The sequence below is a fragment of the Lygodium microphyllum genome, chromosome 8 (genome assembly GCF_053477565.2).
Source record: "Lygodium microphyllum isolate KBCC chromosome 8, Lygodium_microphyllum_v1.1.10, whole genome shotgun sequence".
NCBI classification, from domain to species: Eukaryota; Viridiplantae; Streptophyta; class Polypodiopsida; order Schizaeales; family Lygodiaceae; genus Lygodium; species Lygodium microphyllum.
This window is the reverse complement of record NC_141142.1, coordinates 73,218,586-73,241,495: the sequence shown is the minus strand read 5'-3', so window position 1 is coordinate 73,241,495 and position 22,910 is coordinate 73,218,586. Positions and strand designations below refer to the sequence as shown.

General features: G+C 42.7%; 2 protein-coding genes across 5 annotated transcripts in view; one reads left to right on the top strand and one right to left on the bottom strand.

The window, feature by feature from the left end:
• Positions 1-22,910, bottom strand: part of LOC148032450 (pentatricopeptide repeat-containing protein At5g27110-like) — a 47,865-nt gene that overhangs the window by 17,936 nt on the left and 7,019 nt on the right. The window lies entirely within an intron of this gene.
• On the top strand, positions 906-21,672 carry LOC148032451 (uncharacterized). Its single transcript, XM_087683925.1, has 4 exons — positions 906-1,456; positions 21,187-21,259; positions 21,325-21,557; positions 21,606-21,672. Exons 1-4 carry the CDS (start codon positions 906-908, stop codon positions 21,670-21,672), a joined length of 924 nt encoding a protein of 307 aa, XP_087540051.1.

The window sequence follows — 22,910 nt, the reverse complement described above, 5'->3', positions numbered from 1 at the left end:
CAAATCTCATCCGTCACTCGCCTTCTCATTCCACCTTTGCAAATTAGGAGGGGAGGCCACACCATGCCCTGGTATTCCCGACAATGTCTATGAAGATTATTGTCGGAAATACTTGCCATTGAAGCAACGCAAAGGCCTTTCAAGGGCAAGTCAGGAGGTGATCTCTCCCGATCATGAGGTCTCAGATGCGGAAGACGATCCCTCTCCAATTGTTTCAGTTTCCTCCGTTGGAGGGGCCTCTTCTATTCCATCTAGAAAAAGCCATTCGAGTGGTACACCTATGCCCAAGAGACAAGCCACTCTTACTCAAGCAAAAGGGCAAGTTTCCGGTCCTCTCTCCTTTCTCAAGGAGAGGCAAAGGCAAGCGGAAATAGAGATTGCACGCACCATAATTGAGTGCAATCTCTCTTTCCATATTCTCAAAGTGGATCAATGGAAGTGGATGATAAAAGCCATTGCCACCATTGGTCCATGCGAGGGATGGTACAGTGTCACATACAATAACATGCGTACCAAGAAACTCAATGAGAAGAGAGAGAGGATTGACAGGTCCCTTAAGCCCGTGCGTGCCGGTTGGGCGAAGTATGGATGCTCTATCTTATCCGATGGATGAAGTGACTGCAAAAAAAAAGGGATCATCAACATCCTCGTCTCTTGCCCACTTGGCACATACTTCCTACAAGTGGTGAATGTGGGCACAAGGGAAAGAAGAACCACCGGCTCATTCATGTATTGGCACATACGGCAAGCCATCATTGAGGTCATGCTTCTAAATCCATTATTTTGTAATCTCTCTTTTCTTTTAACCTCCTAAATTTATTCTAATTTCATCGTGTATAATCATGTAGGTTGGGCCGCAAAATGTTGTGCAAGTTGTCACAGACAATGCCTCAAATTGTGCATCTATGAGGCGGAAACTTGAGGCCGAGTTTCCATCCATAGTATGGACAGTATGCGCTACACATTGTCTAGATCTTCTTATGGAAGATATAAGCAAGTTAGAGTGGGTGGCGAGGATTGTCAATGACGCTTACACAATCGTTGGCTTTATCAACTCCAAGGTCCGAGTTCTTACAATTTATCACTCATACTTGGACTTGGAGTTGAAGAAGCCCTCAAAGACTCAGTTTGCAATCATGTGGCTTCTCCTCGAGCGTCTCTATGACATTCGCAATAGGCTACAAAAAATAATTGTGTCAAATGATTTTAAGGAATGGCTTGAAAGGAAGTCCACATCAAGCCAAGTGGAAGCAAAGGCCATTCAAAGGCTTTGCTTAGAGGAGAAATTTTGGATGAATGTGAGAGGCATTGTCATTGCCATCACTCCCATCTACAAGATGCTTCATATGACGAACATGGAGTGGACTACTATTGGCCTCCTCTATCATCTTATAGAGGATGCGATGAAGAATATACAATCATCGACCATCTTGGATGGAAATGCCTCTTCTTTATGGTATTGTTTTTATTTATTTTTTTTTAATGATTCATGCTTCTTTTTAGTTTTAGAATCTATAATTCATATTGTCTCACTCTCTTTCTTTTCAAATTTCACCTCTAAATCTCTATCCTCTTACACCTATTATGGTGATATCTTGAATACCACCCTTAAAAAAGATGATATTCTCTTTTTGACGAAAAAAAAATGGAGTGGATGAAGCGACCCATACATGGATTTGCGGCACTCTTGCATCCCACCTTCAAAAAACTCTCACTTTTCATGGATACCAATGTCCTTGCCAATCGTGATGCCTTTCTTCCAAATGCTTTGGTGGAAGAGCACCATGGTGCCTTCCTCCAAGAGCTCATCAATTATAGCGATCAAAGGAGCACCGCTTTCGCATCTACCATTTGTTGGAAACGGGAATCGTTGGTGAAGCCCCTTTTTTTGTGGGAGTCATTTGGCTACCGATTGCTCCACCTCCAAAGAGTGGCCTCACGCATTCTTGCACAAATTTGAAAACCTCTTCTCTTTTTTCATTTAATTCTAGTTACAACTTGCAAGTTTAAAGTTTAAACTTACTTTTTCTTCACATGATTTAGGATTGTTCGTCGGGTGCATGTGAGAGAAATTGATCTGCCTATTCCCTCGTGCACACCAAAATTCATAATAAGCATAGCACACGACAATTGGAGTGGCTAATTTATTATCGCTCCAATTTACGCATGCTACACAACATGCATGAGATATCTATGGCAAGACAAGTATCGTATATCCAATTTTTATACTTTTTAGTTCATAACTTTATTTATAGATTATGAAATATATTTAGAGAAGTTTCATTTGTTTAATCTAAGTTTTTCATCCTTTAAATGTATAAATAAATGTGGATTCACTCAAGCTTTCCGTAGCACACTTAAAAGTGTGACTTTTGCAAGAGGGACTTGGAGAAGGAGCAAATCTTTTGGAAGCTTTACTTGGAGCCCAAGGAGGAGATAGGCCATTTCACAAGATTACAGGCTTAAGGAGGGTCTTCTTCTGACATATCTTCATCTTCATTCTCTAAGTCTTCTTCTTCCTGCTTGTCTTCAAGTAGTTGGCTCATATCCAAGTCATCAAGCTCATAAGTTGAAGATTCTCTCCGTTTGAAGAGCTTGATACGTTTACCGGCTATTGGTACTTTTACCATGGTTCCATCCATTTCAGCCAAAGTATAAGTAGCATTATCATGTACTACTTTCACTACATATGGACCAAACCATCGCTTGGCTAGCTTCCTATGAGCACTATATTGATTGTCCAGGCTGCTATCATAGACAAATACCCAATCATTCTTTTGAATAGCTCTTGGACAGAATCGATGATGCTTGTCAAACCTCTTCTTATTCTTTAATCTTGCAGTTTTCAACCTTTCAATGGCTGTCTTGATATCTTCTGGCCTTCTTTTAAGTTGCCTTACACGCAAAGTCAGCAACTCTTCTCTATTCATGCCTTCATCCCAAGGCAAGATACTCCATGTGACAATGGACTCCTCAATAGGCATAATAGGTGGCTGTCCATATATTAGTTCAGCCAGCATATAACCTGTTACTGCACTATGGGTAGTTCTATCAGCCCATAATGCGAATGGTAGCATTCTAGGCCATTCCCTCATTTTTCCTTTGCAAGATTTTGCTAAAGCTTTAAGAATTGGTTGATGACCTCTTTCGCTCTTACCATTGCCTTCAAGGTTGTAGGCTGATGTAAGAGATAGCTTGATTCCCAATTGAGCAAAGAAATGGCGAGCCTCATCAGCATCCAATTCTCCTCTATCAACAGTTACTTTGGCAACACAGCCATACCTGCAAAATACTTCTTCAAGTAAAAATCTACAAACTGCTTGAGTAGACTTTGTTATCAAGGCTTTTTCTTCCACTTGATTTGTGAGATCTTCTCTAGCAAGTACTAGATATCTCATGTTCCAAATTCCTGTAGGCATGGTTACTAAATCAATAACCCATCTATAGTGAATGGATAAAGGAAAGGTAGGCTGAAGCCCATCTCTATGCTTAACCATAGAGTACATTTGACAAACATGACAAGACTTAACAAAATGCTCAATGTCTTTATACATGTTTTGCCACCAAAATTTCTCTTTTATTTTGGCAAAAGTGCCCCATATGCCTCTACGACCAGCCAATAGGCTTTCATGAAATTCTTACATGACCTGTCTTTGAGTCTTTTTGTCTCCTAAGACACGAACAGGCACCTTTCCTTTCTTTTTCGCATGCCTCCAAAGGTAGCCATCTTTAAGACAAAAGCCATAAGCTTTTCTCTTGATTCTCTTGAACTCTTCATTAGTCCAATCTTTCTTCTTTGTCATAGTGCTCAAAAATTGGCCAAGTTTTAGCCAATCACCTGCATAATATTCTTCTTTAAAGTATGAACAAACCATAACAAAACATTGAGCATGCTGTCTATCAGCTGCCCAGTGTCCTTCTATGGTTGTTTCTTCCTTCTTTGCTGATGTAAATTTTGTTTTAGCAACAGCTGAACCTGTTGTACTTTCTGTAATTAATGTTGTACCTACATTTTTGACAGCTGAGCCATCATTAGGTACAGCTGTACTTACTGTTTTCAGATCTGAACCTGCAATTACAGCATCATTTTTAGCAAATATAGACTTTGATTCTTTCTCATCCATCATCTCTTTTTCATCCTTATATCTGGCACGCGAAAGCATATCAGCAACTGGGTTATCTCTTCCTGCAATATGTTTTAAATCAGGATTTAAGGATTTAATATAGGCTATCCATCTCAGCATTGCTATATCGGGAGTTGAGCAGTTGGCAATCATGCCCAAGAGTGGAAGACAATCTGTTCAACTATTACATGTGCGCCCATGAAGTACTCCCGGTCACATTTCAATGCAGTTACTACTCCCCAAAGTTCTCTTTTAATTTGAGCATACCTTCTTTGTCGTTCATTAAGAACCTTCGCTCCAAAGCAAATTGCATATCTGTTGCCTTCAAGGTCGTCTTGACCGACTGCCCATCCTATTCCAATAGGACTCGTATCCACTGTGAGTATAATAGGCTGTCCATTAGAGTAATTAGCCCTCTTTAAGGTGGGGGCTGAAATCAGCAATTTCTTCAATTTCCGAATAGCTTGAGTATGTTCTTTTTCCCATATAAACCTTTGGCCTTTTCTTAGCAGTTGATAAAGATTTTCAGCTACATGAGCAAAATGTGGGATCCAAATGAGGTAGAAGACACATGCACCAAGAAATCTTCTCACCTCTGAAATATTTGAGCATATTTCCCGCATTTTGCTGATAGCATCAATCTTGGTTGGAGAGGACTTTCGGCCATATGGACCACACATATGCCGTACCACAAGAACTTCTTCAACTCCAAAAACAGATTTAGCACCTGAAAGAGTAAGATGGACTTCTTCTAATTTAGACAAGATTTGAGCACAATCATTAATATGATCGGAAACAAACTTGCGACATCCAAGTTCATTGAGTTCTTCATTCTTCTCATGAACTTCACATCCTTTGATTGGTACATCATCAAGGAAAGGAAGGGTTAATTAGGGAATATAATCTCTCAACACTTTATGCATGGCATTCGTCATGTGAGCTACTGAATTCGTAGCTCCTTGAGGTAGAGTACACATGCGGACTAAACCAAGAGGCGCCTTCATTGTGGTAACATCTCGGCTCTCCAAAGCAAGCTGAAATTGGTCATAGCCCGAATATAAATCTCCAATGGAATAAATTGCTCTACCTGCAAAAGCTTCAGCGAATTCATCAACAATTGGCCCCGAACCAACATTTCTAATAGTGACTTTATTGACAGGCTGTAAATCTTAAATGAATCGCAAAGATCCATTCTTCTTAGGCACAGTAAACCATCGGTTGGAATATGGGGCTGAAGACAGCTCCAATATTCGCATTTTTATCTTTTCATTTAGAAGCTCCAATAACTTAGGCAAATGAGCCCTTGGTACCGGAATTGGTTTAAGATTCCAAGGAACGTGTGGGACCGTAAAAATCACCATTGGTGCCATAACACTTGGATCCACACAGCCAATTTCATGTGGCTGAAATGAAAAAGCTTTGCCATGATTCTTTAACATCTGCATGAAGATTTGCTTTTCAGCTGGCAAGAGAAAAGAGTTGTCACCAATTTTCAGCTCTTGTAGACTTTCTGCTATAAATTGGTGACCAATGTCTTTGGAATCACGAAGGCTTGGCTGTTTGGATACCCTTTCTGCCAGTCCTTCGCTTTCGGGTGGTAGAGGAGTAGCCACCGGCTTGACCTTTTTATCAATTGTCTTATATTTTGTTTCTACTCTTACCTCATCCTTGTTTGGCTGTCCAAAAGCTTCTTGATCTGTAAATTCTTGAATTATGTCATACATATCCAATGTGCATACCTGTATGGACTGATTTTCAGCTTGATTTTCTGCATGAATAGCTGCATATATTTCAGCCATTGTATCATTATAAATCAGCCCATAAAAGAGCCCTGAAATTTCATCATCTTTAGGCAAAACATCAATTTGCTTCAGTTCTTGTTCCACATGATATAAATGCCTTCTTTCAGCTCTATTCATGGCTGAAGACTGTTTATAACAGCCCACACTGTGGTATTGCCCCCTTTATATGTGGAGGCAATTTTTTGTGACATGAAACACCGCCATAGCCTCCACTTATAGCAGTGCTACCCAAAAACCCTTAAATTCTCGGGCATTAGGAGGAGCAGGATGATCTCTCAATCGATCTCTATTCCGGTGATGATTTACACATACAGTCAAGAATTGGACAGCTTTGTCATTATCCTTACTTCTTATCCGGGCATATGATGAACCATCGTCAAGGGCCTTTGTCTCTAAACGAGATTCAAAAATAAAAGGTTTTCCAAGAATGATAGGATAGCTGCAGGATCTTGAACAAAGAAATGAAATTCATCGTTTACATTACCAATAGTAACTTGTACATAAGGGCATGCTGCATAAAGATCGCCAGAGGAGTTATTGGCTGCTTTCATACGCCATCCTGGGTCCACATCAATGGGCCATCCGCCATTCTCATAGAGACTTCTTGATATGACATTAATCTCCGAGCCATGGTTTATAAGGGCAATGCATGGAGTCTCTTTTTCTCCAATCTTAACAACGGTTTCAGTGGTCACCCTTGCCCAATGGGTACGGGAGTAGTGACTACTAGGAATAAAGTGAGCATCATTTTCTTCTTGCATGTTGTAAAGATGAGCTTCTTTCTTATGCATGGGCTGCACTTTGGATTGAGAAGTTCCCACCATAATAGCTTCTTCAGTTTCTGCTTCATAAATGTCTTCATCTTTGGCTTCTATGGTTGCAATCAATTCTTTGATTGCCTCCAATCGAATCCCTTGAGTTTTCAGCTTCTCTTCATCCTGCAAATACACATGAAGTGCTTGCAAAAAAGCATGCACGGATTCTTCAGTTTCCTCACCAACATATTGTCTTTTTCGTTTAATTACATTAATTATTACATCATGAAATCCTCGTTTTGCAATTCCGAGAATTTCACCTAATGTAAATTCAATTCTACTTCCAAGAATCCTTTCTTCTAGGATCCGCTTAAGATCCGTTGCGGTCTCTATATCAGACTGCAACTTGTAGCTGGGATGTTTGCTTTTTCTTTTTTCTTCTGTCTTCTTTGCTTGAGGGGCATCTCCCATCTCAAGCATTGGCGGTGGAGGATTTTCAACAGCCTTCTGCTGATCTGGTTTACTTCTTGTCACGCGTTTAGTTGGCCCCGAAGAAGAAGGACCAGCAACATCTTCATCTCTTCTTCTCTTTTCTTCTATCATGGCTTCATGATAATTAATTTCAGCTAACCGAGCAAAGCTGAAAATGAATCAACTAGCTCGGTCTATCCGGTTCTTCCTCGGATGCATTGACTGGCAGTAGTTAAATCATCTTTGGTTGCCTTGCCTTGCTCCATGCATTCTAAGGCCTGCATCCACACTTTAGATTTTGCATCAGTTTTACATGCTTTAACAATTTCATTAGTTGGCTCAATTTGCAACCCATAGGTTGCTGCATCAACAGCTGCATAGGCTGTTCTTGTTGCCAAATCCTCCAATCTTTTTTTCATGCCACCGTTACCGAAATTTGCCTCAAGAGGAAGCCCAGTTTCGGTTGCATGAATTTTACCATCCTTCCAAAAGACTAATTTTTGTGCTTCAGCTTCACGGAATGCACCGCACTCCCTCTTATCATGCTGTAGGCTATCACACCAGATACAGCGTCTTTTGAAGCCTTCTCGTACAAGTCTTTGGGCAGTTGACCGTCCCCTTTCTTCCACTTTCATATCAAGCTTTTCCACCTTGGAATTAATCTCCGTTAGATTAAGATGGAGATCCCGCATGCTTTTAATTAACTCGTCCATGACATCCTTCTTTGGAGATGGAACAGCAGAATTTCTTGGTTGCTCAGCCATAGAGACAGGAGGTCGAGAAACAGGAACAGGCTCCTTCATGGATTCAGTTGGAGCAGGGGTAAATCCCCATCTTAGGCGCAACCGCTCTCTTCGAGCAATCATATTAACTGCTTCAGTGACATCACTCCAAGCAGTCTTCAATCCCGTCTCAGAGTCAAGATCTTCAAGTCGATCAGTTAGCTTCTCTTGAAGAAAAGGATCTGCAACCTTTAGAAATAATTCAATCTTCTGACTTTCCATACCTTGCTAATCGTCAGGATCTAGTTGAGCAAATTTGCTTTCAAATTCGCGATAAAGAGCAGTGGCAGTTAGACCCTTATTGGGCCTTTCGACCCATTCAGTGAAAACTTTCTTTGTCATAAAGCCAGAATCTTCAAGAAAAATTTCTTCTCGAAGAGCCTTCTTGAATGCGGACCATCCCGCGTCTTTTTGGAAAAGACCATGAATTCGATCCTGGAGACCATGTACGGCCAAACGGGCAAAATATCGGCTCCAGGCATGATGAGGAACTCCGAAGAAGACCATCTTGTCAGTATAGAGGCGGATAAAAGAAGACACATTTTGCCCATTAAATTGCTTGAGCTCTTGCCCAACTGCTTCCAAAGCTTTAATGGTGGCGGCATCATTCCGCTCTTCTTCTTGTCTCCGTTGTTGTTGCAAGTGCAACTGCTGCTGAAATTGCAACTGTTATTGTTGGCTTTCTTGCATCAGACGAACCAACTGTTGCAAGGCATCTCCTCCCGAACTTGATGATTCTCCCATTGTACTTCTTCTTCCACAGCGGACCTTCACGTCGGGTTCACCACTGTCGTCGTGTTAGGAGTTGAAGGTCTACCACCGGGGCTTAGAGCAGAAGAAGAGTGTGGGATTCAAGATTTGGAGAAGGGAAAAAGAATGGAGTTTGACAAGATTCAAGTTTAAGAAATGACTTAGTTGAAGAAGAAGATATCAAGCTTTTTCTGTGTATTTAGCATACATGAATGGAATGAATGCCTTTAACTTGATTACATCAAATACATTTGGAAAAAATAAGCCATTACATAAAGAATATTCTCAAATTTTAATCCAAATGCATATATCAAATGCATGCTCAAAGGGCTTCTATCTCATGTACATAGACGGATTACAACTCCAAGAAACGAGTATTTTGATGGTAGACTCAAGTACATTCAAGACATAGAACAATAGTACATGAAATGCATTGATGGAGCATAAATTTAACTTCAGCCCTGTTTTAAAACAAAAATTTCCAGCCCATAATCAAGCTCGAAAAGTGTACATAAACTCAAGAATAAGCTCCTCTAATCATTAATGAGTAAAGCCCTGATGATAAGAGGTCAATTTCTTCTATTACAACCACATGGATCACTTGTTTGTTCAACAAAATGGACAAGAACAGTGGGCTGCCCTGTTTACGACTGGTTTTTTCAGCCCATAACAGCCCATTCACCTTCAGAATCCTCCCCCTTTGCTTGCCCCAAAGTCACTCAAGTACTTGGGTACAAGTCGGGCTTCATTGGACCATGAATAAGGTAAATAAAATGAGAGAATACGTACATAAGAGCAGGCTGAATCCTTTTCTCTCAGATTTCCCTCTTTTATAGACTGTCATACCATTCATTTTCGTCAGACCAAATGGATGGGTAAGAGGAGCTCTCACCTTTCTTGTTTGTATCTTCATCTTCAGCTCCAGTTTGCTTCAGTTTGCATGCTCCAAAACATGCACCATAGCTCACAGTTCTTCTCCAGTTGTTGCAGGTATGCACGCCCGCATTTTGCGCCGGAAAATGCGGGCTGCATCCTGCTCAGCTCCCACTTCACTTTTTGACCTACTTTGGTCACTTACAAGTCACTTAAGTTCATTATTCTAGGTCCCCCATGAACCTAGTGGACTTTTGACATTTTTCTTGAGTTCTAACCATTTTTTCCATTTGAATCAATGTGGTTTATCCTGCAGACTGTCAATTACTTCCAGTTGATCAAGTTGTAAGTTCCCATAGACTTATTTTTTTTATCAATATACATGGTACAACTGAAAATTGTATGCCAAATACAAAAGAACTTATGTAACTAAGTTGGTTGTTGGGTATCAATGACTGAGTTATGTATGCAAATTCCTCACACAAATCCTAGTAAAGTTTTTCTGTGTTCATAAAAATCCCATGATTTATATTATGAACAATAAACTCTTTGACACCGCGCTCATATTGTTATTCACCCGTGATGCTCATAGGGCCCTTAGATGCTACAAGAGGCATGGGAGTGGCTCGAGAAGTACTCCTAGTTCGGCCCAAGAGGACATACTTATCACTACCTCTCACATAGAGCTTAGAGAGCCCGAGTATAATAACGAGGGCAATGTCATTAGTGAAGGTGATTTTGTTGAGAAGAGTGATGGCTCCTCAAGCAGCAACAAGGATGCTTCCACCTTCGATGTCAAGAGTGGTATGAGCACCTAGACTAATCATGTATCTTGATTCGGATTGAGCCATGGATGATAGCTTTTATCTCAATCCATTTTTGTATACTTTTTATGTGAGATTGCACATCTAGCTCATAATAAAGTTGGTTTCATTATTCATGCTACACTCTTGAGTCTTGTTTCAACTCTCTTTTGCGCTTACTTTTGACTTACATCTCTAAGTTTATATTTTAACTTTTAAGTCCAAACATTAAGCATAGACTTAAATCTCTAAGTTTATATTTTAACTTTTAAGTCCAAACATTAAGCATAGACTTAAAATTATATGTATTTTTTCTTTCATTAGACGTAACATTGAACGTAAGTCTAAGATTTATTAGTCTGATTAGTACCGTACTAGCATTGGACTATACTAATCGGATGCCATCGGACGTGACAACCCTGTTTCACACTGTATCAAGCTTAGACATCATTTTGTACTCGTCACCTATGTATTGTTCACTGTTTATTTTCCATTTAGATAGTCATAGCATTAGATGTCACCTATTTTGGGACATGGAAAATTCCCTAAATTTTCAAATGTAACATTTTGGTCTCATAGACCGATTTAGCCTTTTGTAGACGTTAATATAACTCTCACACACACTCTCTCTCTCTCTCTCTCTCTCTCTCTCTCTCTCTCTCTCTCTCTCCCCAAACCCCTAGTGATGCATTAATGATCTCCCAATCACAATCACCACAAAAAATGTTTATAGGTCAAAGAAATCCAAGGAGTCTACTCTAGTATTACTACTCAAGGCTCCAACAAAAGTGGAGTAACAAGATGACTACCTCTATTACCTCTACCTAATCACCTTATAGACACAAAAGTTCTATAAGCTCTACAAATTTTCCCACTTCTTTTTCTTTAGGTATCAAAGTTTCTAAGCACAATAGAGTTATAATATCATACATGAACCATAAAAAGAACACAAAGTTTCCCCTCTAAGATTTCAACCTCACAAGGTTTCAACTCTTTTTTTTGGTGTTTCATCATCGCATAAGGTATGCCACCTCACTAGTTCTTCAATGCCCTCAAATGATGCTTAATTTTGTTGAGATCTTCAACAACATCAATCTGATGCCATAAGCATAGTGTCTTAAACCCACCTCAAGTATACAACTCTCTAGTCCCATCTTTGAGCATGCAAAATCTTAGTCTCGGTCTAAGGTGGTAAGTCAATGACTCAAAGTCTCCAACCTTCTCTCTTTGTCTCTTCTTGGTTAACCTCAAATCACTCCCTTTTTAATGGAGTCGCCACCTCAATAAACAAGGAAATTGCAGTTGGTTGCTTGTCAATCTCTTTAGTTGTGGCTTCTCCATAAGCATTCCCATATCACAACTTACAAGTGACACTCTTCTTCATCAGTCACAATAACAGCACACATGACTACAAAGCTAAACTATAGGCTGGTTCTTTCTGCAATGTCTGCTGTTGGTCCACTCTCATGAAGACAGGCATTGTCCAGAAGCTCACTGTAGGCCTTGTTGGCTTCTCATCATGCTGATAGTTAAGGATCGCATCATGGACATGACAGAATCGTTTCTGCCCTCAATGCAGAGAGCCTTGCAACAGTCATTGCTCATGGGCCTGCCGCTTCTCTTCAATCTCTACCTTGAAGACAAGACATAACCTTTCTCTCTCTCTTTCTATTTATCACAAAAAGTCTCTTGGATCCCAGCAATTAGTGACAATGTCAATAGACAAAGCAACCTATAGGGTCTATCCCAATTTCATCTCCCAGTCACCAAATTGGCATAAATATTCACTATTTCTATGGCATCACTATGCCATCTCATTTTAAAAAACAATTTGATACGTGAAGTTTAATCTTGGAGTGGTCATACACTCTATGTGTCCTTAGTGCAAACCCTAGCAGTTTTCTTCACATGGTATCAAAGCCGATGCTCTTGTAAAGAGTATCCTGCGGATATTGTGGAGAGCTAGTCTTTGTGCAAGGCACACAATACGACTCGTAACCGAATCACAATGTCCCAGACACGTTCTTCTCCAGTTCCTATGATGTCTTATCAGGCTTCTCCATCATTGGAGGCCCTAAGACAGCATTATGGACTCGATGAGGAGGACAACACTCCACACTCACCTTCACCTTCTTCTACTCCTATTCCAGATTTCACTAACATGACAGAGGACTTTGAGGAATACTATCGCAACAAGTACGGTGATGTTTACACCCCTCCTACCAGTTTTGCTACCACATTCGGACCGGTTGGTAAGGCTGGCCACCTCTCCGATCATGGAGGCCGTACGGCATTCGGAACATCTGGCAATCCATCTTCATCATCTCAGCCAAGTCCAATGTTAGGTTTGTACAATTCTTTTGTGTTGTTTCTTCTTTTGAGGTACAAGATCCGGATGGCTTTGTGTATGTGAACTTTAATAAAGGGGGCTCACAAAGTGGACGGAATTCAAGTACATCTACAGCTTCTATTTCATTTGAGCATATCACACACACTTCTCACTTCCCTCCCATCCCACCCTCTTCTATATCACACCTTGATCACCTCTCATCATTTTTCCAAAACCTTGGATTACACTCCACATTTGCATCACACACCCTAGGGGTTGGATCTTCCATCTCCACTCCTAGCACCTTTTCCTTCTCCACCCCATTCTCTACCTCTTTGGACCATGGTACTTCGTTAGGGGGAATGCCACCCTTTAACACAGTGCCTCTCACCTTTCAACAAAGAAGTACACCCATAACTCCTGGGTCGACTGTGATGGCCATCCCCCTCACTATCCCCAACTTCACATCTCACATGGCCACTCAAATGTAGGGATTTCCATCCTCGGCTTATGGTGCGTCTTCACACTCTCCTTGGGTTACACCTACGCAGGGATTCCCATTTTCTGCTCCCCGTGTTCCCATCCCACCTCCTTAGGTTCCTCATGTGGCTACCATGCCCATGCCTAGTCAGCTCATCCCTGCCTCTGGATCCACCTTGCACACTACCTGCATGCCTGGTGGGCACTTTGGGGCCCATTCCCAAGTATACTCCACTCCCCCATCCTATCCCCACTACACTTTTTCACACTATCCATCTCCAAGCGCTACCACTCCTGTTGCAACGGCCAAGAATGCCTTCACGGATAAGACACGTTTTAACGAGTCAAATTTCACAACTTGGTCTAATTTCATGCAACAAGTGCTTGAGTCTCAGATCTTTGGGACCTCATCATTGGTCTAGAGCCTATGCTGGCTAGCTCACCCTAACTACATCCGTCAATAGAGAGTCCGCAATGCCACAGCCAATGTTGAGTTGATGCAAGGGTTGCTTCCTGAGTTTCACTCTCAGTTGCAACACTTCCCGCTCGCATCAGAGCATTGGAGTCACCTTCTCGACCGCTATGCAGCTTGTGATCATACTCGGCGTATCAATCTCAACTTTGAGCTTCAAGAGTCCTCTATTAAGGAAGGGGATGATCTAAAAGCCAAGCTGACTGAATATAGGCGGTTACTTGCCGAGTTTGCCACTACTAGCTCTCCAAAGTCAGATGACAATCAGGTTACATTCTTCTTGAATAAGTTGCCTGAAAATACTTCAGTTTCATTCAACACATCATCTCCCAACCTCGATTGCCAACCTTCTACGAGTTTGAGTGTCATTTATTGCGTTACGCAAGGCTACATGATTAAGTCCACAAAAAATCCTCATCATAGTCTTATTCAGAGTAGAGGGGGTTGGTTGCCTCTTCTTCGAGAGGGAAAACCACCACTGGCAAGAACTCGCAAGATGCGAAGGCAAGCCAATCAAAGGGTGACTCCTCTTCCTCAGATGGTACCAAAGAATCTAGACCTATCTGGCAACAACTCCCTAAGAAAAACCGGTTTTGCACACACTACCAAAGAGCAAGCCATGTGGACGAGGAGTATCGCTTCAAGGCTCAAGGTCTTCCACCTAAAAAGCCTCTACAAACCATTACGACTGCATAGTCCAGTGGGGCTACGCCTTCCGCTCCTGCTTCATCTGCTCACCTGCCGTTGTTGCTGGACATATGGCTCGAGTACAACCTCAACAGCCCATCTCTTTCACTACACCTGAGGAGAGACTAGCTGATTGGTCTGCAAGTTCCGATCCCGTTGCACTTTATGTATCTATCTCACCTTCCTCCCCACCTCGTCAAGCGTTCCCTTGGCAGAGCCTTGCTACTGGATGTACGCAATGATGGCCATCTTCTTAAACTAGCATGTCTCTAGGTCCTTTCGGATACCCTAGGTCTAGCTTTTACATTCTTTTGTCTTCTGCTGCATTTACTCACACATACACATTCATTGCATTTATTTTAAGTTAGATTTTCTTTCTGTTCTGTTTTACTTTATAGCATCTCACCACTAATCTCTGTGTTTGTAGATTTTCATCTCTTTTACAGGTTTTTGTCTTTTAGTGTAGGGATAACTTGCAGATTGCTTTGGTCCTACCTGGGCTAGAGACATGGGGATGCGCACTGTTTGTTTCATGGTTTCATCATCCTAGGAGTGCTTGCTCTTCTTCCAGCATGGCAATTTCCCCTCTCAAGGCGAATCGTACAGCATCTCTCTCGATGCTATCATGGCAGTGACTTCTACCTTGCTCTTCTAGCGGGGTGCTTCATCCACTTCCTCTTCTTTCATTCCTTATAGTTCTTGGTACCATACGAAGACCGATATCAGGCTCCTCTTCCTTCTTCGGCATCTACATCCAGGTTGAGAGGGGGTTCCTACCCTTCATGGTATCCTAAAGGCTTCAACACTTTGTCTTCGACATCAGCTTCTTCCCCTTGTTGTACCTTACTTAGAGTGGACCCCAATAAGATAAAAAGTGTCAAAGAATGGTGGAAGGGCATTTGGAAGGATGTTAAGGATTATATTATGCAATGTCTTCCGTGTCAACAAAATAAAGATTCCTCTCTTCTACCCAGTGGATTACTTCAGCCACTTCCTATTCCTCAAGGCAAGTGGACTGATATTACAATGGATTTTATTGTGGGCTTACCTACAACAAAGCATGGGTGGAATAGCATTGATGTGGTGGTGGACCGGTTGACTAAATCAGCTCATTTTATCCCTACCAAGGCTCAATTTACAACAAAGCAAGTGGCTGAACAGTTCATGGAATGTGTTTTTAAGCTTCATGATATGCCGCTGAAGATAGTATCCGATCGTGATACTAAGTTCATGGAAGCTTTTGGAGGAGTTTATTCACTTCTATGGGAACAATTTTGACTCCTAGCACGGCATATCATCCCCAAACCGATGGCCAAACGGAACGTGTCAATAAATGGTTGGAAGTCTATCTTCGTCATTTTTGCCATGACACTCAAGCTTTGTGGGATCATTGGTTATATCTTGCTGAATTATGTTATAATAATACTCATCATATGAGCATTGGCATGTCACCATTTGAAGCGCTTTATGGATACAAAGTGCAAATATCTTCAACCCTTTTTCATGAAGACGTGAATCCACAAGCCAAGGCTGAAGTGGAGAAAATGGAAGCTCTTTTGCATCAATGCAAGGAAAACATTCGAAAGGCACAAGATGTTATGAAGGCTTATGCTGATGAAAAGCAGAGACCTTTGGAGTTTGAAGAAGGGGATTGGGAATTCCTCAAAGTGCCTAAATCTAGGTATGCTTCTCTCAAAGGCGGTCATAATAAGTTGGCTCATCGTTACTATGGGCCTTATCAAATCCTCAAACTGTCAGATGGGAGAGGATCGAGGTGCAGCTGAAGTGCAGTAGACAGTGTGAGAGTGAGAGACAGAGTTGAACACGATACCCAATGCAATAGTACTGAATTGAGTGTTAGCTGAAAGTACAAACGATAACCCTTATACCTTAGGGTTATGTCAGATGGGAGAGGATCGAGGTGCAGCTGAAGTGCAGTAGACAGTGTGAGAGTGAGAGAGAGAGTTGAACACGATACCCAATGCAATAGTACTGAATTGAGTGTTAGCTGAAAGTACAAACGATAACCCTTATACCTTAGGGTTATAAGGGGCTGTTCACACCCGAACACAGTAAGTGCCCGTAAGTGTGCACCACAAGCACATACAAAATAGTACACATAATCTGGGGGAAAAAACCTCTCCTACCGAGAGTAAAAAGTGCCCCAGTGTCCTAGTGATCACCCGCACACTCCCATATGAGCGTAGGTGTAAGTAAGGCGTGTGAGATACCCAACAAACCCCCCTGGAGTGAAGAGTGATCAAGTGTACAAGGATCATCCGCCACCAAAGGGCGTCAAATTCAAAGCATCGCGAAATGCTTCAAATTTGTCTCGTGGAAGAGCTTTGGTGAAGATGTCTGCCACATTGCTGGTGGTAGGACAGTAGACAAGGCTGATATCACCTGCATGTAGCCTCTCTCTGACAAAGTGGTAGTGAATCTCTATGTGTTTCGTGCGAGCATGAAACACAGGGTTCCGTGCCACTGCAATAGCACTCTGACTGTCAGTATATAAAGGAGTAGGCTCCGTAACAGATACATCCAAATCAGCAAGTAAGCGTCTAAGCCATACGCACTCAACTGCAGTAGTGAAGGCTGCCTTGTACTCAGCTTCACATGACGACGTGGCAACAGTGGATTGTTTCTTGCTAAGCCAAGAAATGCATGACGAGCCAAGAAAGAAACAATTGCCACTAGTGGAGTGACGAGTATCAAAATCACCAGCCCAATCAGAGTCACTGTAAGCATGTAACTGCAGTGGTCCCCCCTTGGCATAAAGCAATCCAAGAGCTCTAGTACCCTGCAAGTAACGAAACACACGCTTCACAGCTTGCCAATGCGACATACGAGGCTGATGCATGTACCTGCTCAAAACTGAAACGGCAAACTGTATGTCTGGCCGAGTGTGGCATAGATAGATGAGACATCCCACTGCTGGAGCATAAGTATGGATATCAAACAAATCACTGTCATCATGTAATGACAGTTTGAGCCCAGGTTCCATGGGTGTACAAACTGGCTTGCAATCCTGTAAGCCAAACTTCTCAAGAAGTTGCCCAATGTACCTTGACTGACATAATCCAATGCCTCTAGCATCATGTACAAACTGGATGCCCAAGTAATAGTGCAAAATACCCAAGTCAGACATGTCAAAAGTTTGCTGTAAATTATTTTTGAATGCTGAAATCTGATCAGCATGTGTTCCAGTGAGCAAAAGGTCATCTACATATAGACACAAAATCAACATGGATCCCCCCTCTTTATGTACATAAAGGGTAGACTCAGATGGGCTGTTTACAAACCCCTGACTAAGCAAGAAAGCATCTATCTTTGCGTACCAAGCTCGTGGAGCTTGTTTCAAACCATATAGAGCTTTTTTCAGCTTGCATACTAAATTTTCTGAGCCTTCAACTGCAAAACCAATGGGCTGCTGTACATACACTTCTTCCTGAAGTTCCCCATGTAAGAATGCAGTCTTTATATCCAGCTGATGCACTTTCCAACCAAAATGTGCAGCCAAGGCAATCATAGACCGAATGGTCGTCATACGGGAGGTAGGAGCAAAGGTCTCCTCATAGTCAATGCCCTTTTTCTGTGCGTAGCCTTTAGCTACCAGCCGTGCCTTGTACTTATCTATGGATCCATCTGCATTCCTTTTCAATTTGTAGACCCATTTCGTACCAATGGCACGCTTGCCAACTGGCAAAGACACCAAATCCCAAGTATGATTCTTATGAATAGAATCCAATTCAGCTTGCATGGCTGCCATCCAATGCACACTATGTCGTGCATCCTCAAAACATTCAGGCTCCTCATTATCATGAGTACATGCTGCCATAACAAACTCCATGGAATGTGCTGAATCATGCAGTCGAGTTTGCCTTCGAGTACGACCAGCCAAGGGTGTTTCCAAATGACTATCTCTCATAGTCTGCGTGTACCATCTAGGCACCTGTCTTGCTTCCTGACTATGTACAAGTTCCTGCTGAATTTCAGTTTCAGCAATGTGCTGATTTACTGCATGTTCCATAGGAGCAGCTGGCTGAACATTAGGTTCATTTGCTGAAGTACCAGCTGAATCACCAAATGTGATGGGCAGCAGCCCTTCAAAGACATCACGGGCAGCCTGATATGTATCAAAACCAGCCAAGGATAATTCTGATTTTTCATCAAATACAACATCCCTGCTGACAAAAACCTTCTTGGTCACGGGATCATAGAGTCTGTAGCCTTTGCTTTCGCTGCTATATCCCATAAAGATGCATTTTACAGCCTTGTTGTCCAACTTCTTTCGAAGTACCTGTGGAATATGGGCATATGCAAGACACCCAAAAGTACGGAAGTGGCCAACAGAAGGTTTGCGGCTGTGCCAAGCCTCAAAAGGTGTGACGGTTTTCAAGGCCTTGGTAGGGCATCTGTTCAAAATGTGGCAAGCGCACATGACGGCTTCCATCCAAAAACTATGAGGCAAACTCTTTGCCTTCAGCATACATCTGGCCATCTCCATGAGTGACCGATTTTTCCTCTCTGCTACCCCATTCTGCTGTGGAGTATATGCAGTAGTGTACTGATGGATAATGCCCTTCTGCTGCAAATAAGAATTCAGCATAGAGGACATGTATTCCCCCCCTCGGTCCGAACGGAGAGTCTTAATCTTGCAACCAGACTGAGTTTCCACAAGTGCACTGAAAGCCAAAAATGCATCATACACTTCTGACTTCTTTTTCAAGCAGTAGACCCAGCAAAAACGTGTAAAGTCATCAATAAATGTTACAAAATAGTAACAACCACCCAATGACTGTGTCTGCATGGGCCCACAAACATCCGAATGCACAAGCTGCAATCTGGCTGTTGCTCTAAAAGCAACATCACGGGGAAAAGAGAAACGATGCATTTTCCCCAAAATGCAACCCTCGCATAAATGCTCAGGAGGTCTCTCCAAGAGAGGTAATCCATCCAACATCTGAGTACGCTGTAATAGCATCAAGCTGCCATAGTTTACATGCCCCAAACGAGCATGCCATAACTCTGCCTCTAACATAGCAGGAGTAAGAGTGGATGTCAAATATGCAGACTGATCTACCGAAAGAGCATCTAACTCATATAACCCATGAAACAGAGAACCTGTCAAGACCAATGTCATGTGTTCCTTGTCACGGACCATGCAACGGTCATCATCAAAGGTGACCTGCAAACCACAACGTGCCATAGAAGAAATGGAAAGCAGATTCTTCTTAATGCCAGGCACATACAAAGCATCCTGTAGGCGGAGAATAGAGCCATCAATGGCTGTAAGCTGAATCTCCCCAATACCACGAACAGGGTATGATGCATTATTAGCACACTGAACAGACTTCCCAACGGGAGGTGCACCAAGAGAAGCAAACAAATCTCTACGAGATGTGATATGCCGTGAAGCACCACTGTCAAAGAACCAAGTGTCAGCATCCTCTGTAGAGCTAAATGCTCTATCAGCCCAAGAGACATCATAACTGCAAGTGTAAAAACAATAGTCCCTGGCTGCAACAAAGGATGCGGACTCGCTAGCAGTGGAAGGAGCTGCAGAAACAGACATCCCTGACTCCTTCTTCTTCTCTTTGGCGATGCGCTTCCTGCACTCAGTGATATAGTGGCCAGGCTTCTTGCAGTAATGGCATTTTCCTTTCTTGGCTTGCGTGCCCCCCTGTTTCTGACTTGTCTGTGAAGTGCTACTACTACCAGAACTCTGCGAAGCATTTTTCCCTTGGCTGTTTTTACCCTTCTGCCTTGACATAAAAGCCTGCTCAGAGGCTATACCATCCACACCACTGTTCCGTCTAGTTTGCTCCTCCTCTAGAAGCAAACTGACAAGCTGAATGAAAGTGATGGGCTCTTTCGAAATCCTCATAGTGAGGTTCAAGGCAGTATGAAAAGCCAAGTAAGAGGGAGGCAGTGAATTCAATGTCGTAGAAATCAGCTGCGCATCTGAGTAGTACTCATCCACATTCATGAGTTGCTCCCGCAAGTCCTGAATTTTGTTGAGATGATCCTGCATAGAATCACCCTCATTCATCTTTAGAGTCTCTAGCTCTTTCTTCAAGAAAGAGATGCGAGTCTCATTCTTTCCTGCAAACATCTGCTCCAATGTCAACCAAGCTTCTTGTGAAGAAGCTGCTAAACAAATATGAGGAATGATAGAACGCTGAACTGCCAATGCAATCAGCGACATAGCCTGTGCATCCCGTGTATCCCAAGCTTTCTGAGCTGCAGTTCTTGGGGGAAGTGGCTGAGCGGGCTGAGGTGGAGGGGGCTGAGGTTGCCCTCTTGCACGTCCTCCTGGAGGAGGAGTAGCGGGAGCCACAACTCCCGGTCGTGCTTCCTCTCCACTGACATAATCCCACAAATTTTTGGCCACTAATACATTCTTCATCATGAAAGACCAAAGGGAATAATTGTTCCCATCCAATCGGTCTTCCTTGGACACATAGGTGAATACATCTCCTCCCTGATTTGCCATTATTTCCCAAAAGGCAATAGAGCAATGTCAATGCAGTACGGGCTGGAAATCTGCAAATTTCCAGAAATTGCAGCAAACACAAGTCTGCAATTAATGTGCAAAGGGTACTCTATCAAAAAAAAACTGTCACTGATGCACGCTTCCCAAGGTGCAATTAGTGCTCAGCAGCACTAAACCATCAAAAGCCCCAAAATTTTCTGCCCAAAATTTCTGTCACAAATGTCTGTTACAAAAGCCCCAAAATGTGCAATCAATGTGTCACAGACTGACACAGCACGTTTCCCAATGCTGAAAACTGAACCTGCTGCTGCTGCACGAATCCCTGTGTGGAAATAAAAAATGCAGAAATGTTACCTCTGCAGGTCGAAGACGGGCATGGATCCCAAGACTAGCACGAATCTCGAGGTGGCGCGTCAGAGGCGGCGGCGCCTTAGGGTACTGCACAAATGGCGGACTCCACGGGAGGTGGCGCTGGCTGAGCTGGCGCCTGCCGGAAGCAGAGTGCAGAGGCGACGGCCCTGCACAGGTGGCGTGTAGGTACAGGCGTGCAGGTCCAGGGGCGCAGCAGGCGACAGAGGCGGCGTCAGGCGGAGCAGGTGGCGGGCGCACTTGTCAGGTGGTGTGTCAGACGGAGCTGCGCACAGGTGGCAGCGACCTCTGTAGGTGGCGCGCAGCTGGCGGAGTTGGCGGGGCTGCAGGCGAAGGTACAGGCTGCACGTGCTGTACCAAACAGGTACTGACGAGCTGTACCAGACAGGTACCGATGAGCTGTACCAGACAGGTACCGACGAGCTGTCAGTGCTGACGCAAGTCCTCGGGAACCGAACAGAGCTGCTGACCAGCTCTGATACCAAATGTCAGATGGGAGAGGATCGAGGTGCAGCTGAAGTGCAGTAGACAGTGTGAGAGTGAGAGACAGAGTTGAACACGATACCAATAGTACTGAATTGAGTGTTAGCTGAAAGTACAAACGATAACCCTTATACCTTAGGGTTATAAGGGGCTGTTCACACCCGAACACAGTAAGTGCCCGTAAGTGTGCACCACAAGCACATACAAAATAGTACACATAATCTGGGGGAAAAAACCTCTCCTACCGAGAGTAAAAAGTGCCCCAGTGTCCTAGTGATCACCCGCACACTCCCATATGAGCGTAGGCGTAAGTAAGGCGTGTGAGATACCCAACACAAACGAGTTGGTGAGCTTGCATACAAGCTTGATTTGCCTTCTTCAACAAGGATCCATTCTACCTTCCATATTTCCCGACTTAAGAGATATCTTTTCCATCCATAAAGGTTTTAGAGGAGTTACCTCCCATGGATGAAGATCGTCTTATCATTTATGAGCCTGAAAAGGTTATTGGCAAAAGAGAAAAGATTTTAAGAAACCGTTCGCTGCTGGAGTACCTTATTAAATGGAGAGGTTTACCCATGGAGGAGTCTACTTGGAAACCATCATCATACCTTGACTCTTTTCCATGGCTTTTGCAAGAAACAGAGTAATATCTGAACGGGACAGCTTGCTGTATTAAATTTGTCATAAAAATAATTGCTCTATGGTCATCAAAATGGGATTTTTATGGCATGGCTGGATAGTAGGGATTGTCCTCTACATTTCTATAGCTCAATCATGATGATTGGACATTCCTTCTTCAAGTTATGGCCATTCTTGTGCAGCAGCCTGTTTTGGACAGTTTCCACTAATATATTCAAATTTCATACCTATACTTCATTGATATATGAGATCTTCAGCTTGGAGTTTCATTCAACATGGATTCATCACTTACAAGCTATTCTTGTAATCTTCCTTTATCAATTGTCCCAATTTCAGCTTTGAGGACAAAGCTCTCTTAGGCCGGGATGGCTTGTAATAAAGCATAAATGCCTTAGTCTAGGGTAAGTATAAAAGGTGGAGGTGTAACATGTGTAGCATCTTTTTGCCATTTTACAAACATATCTTGTTTGAGGTCTCAACCTCCCACCATCTAAGAGGGTGAATACTCTTGGCCCCCATAGCTTGGGGTGCATACCTTGCTACAGCCTCTCATCATTTAATTCTCAACCAATATTGGTAATACCATTTCTTG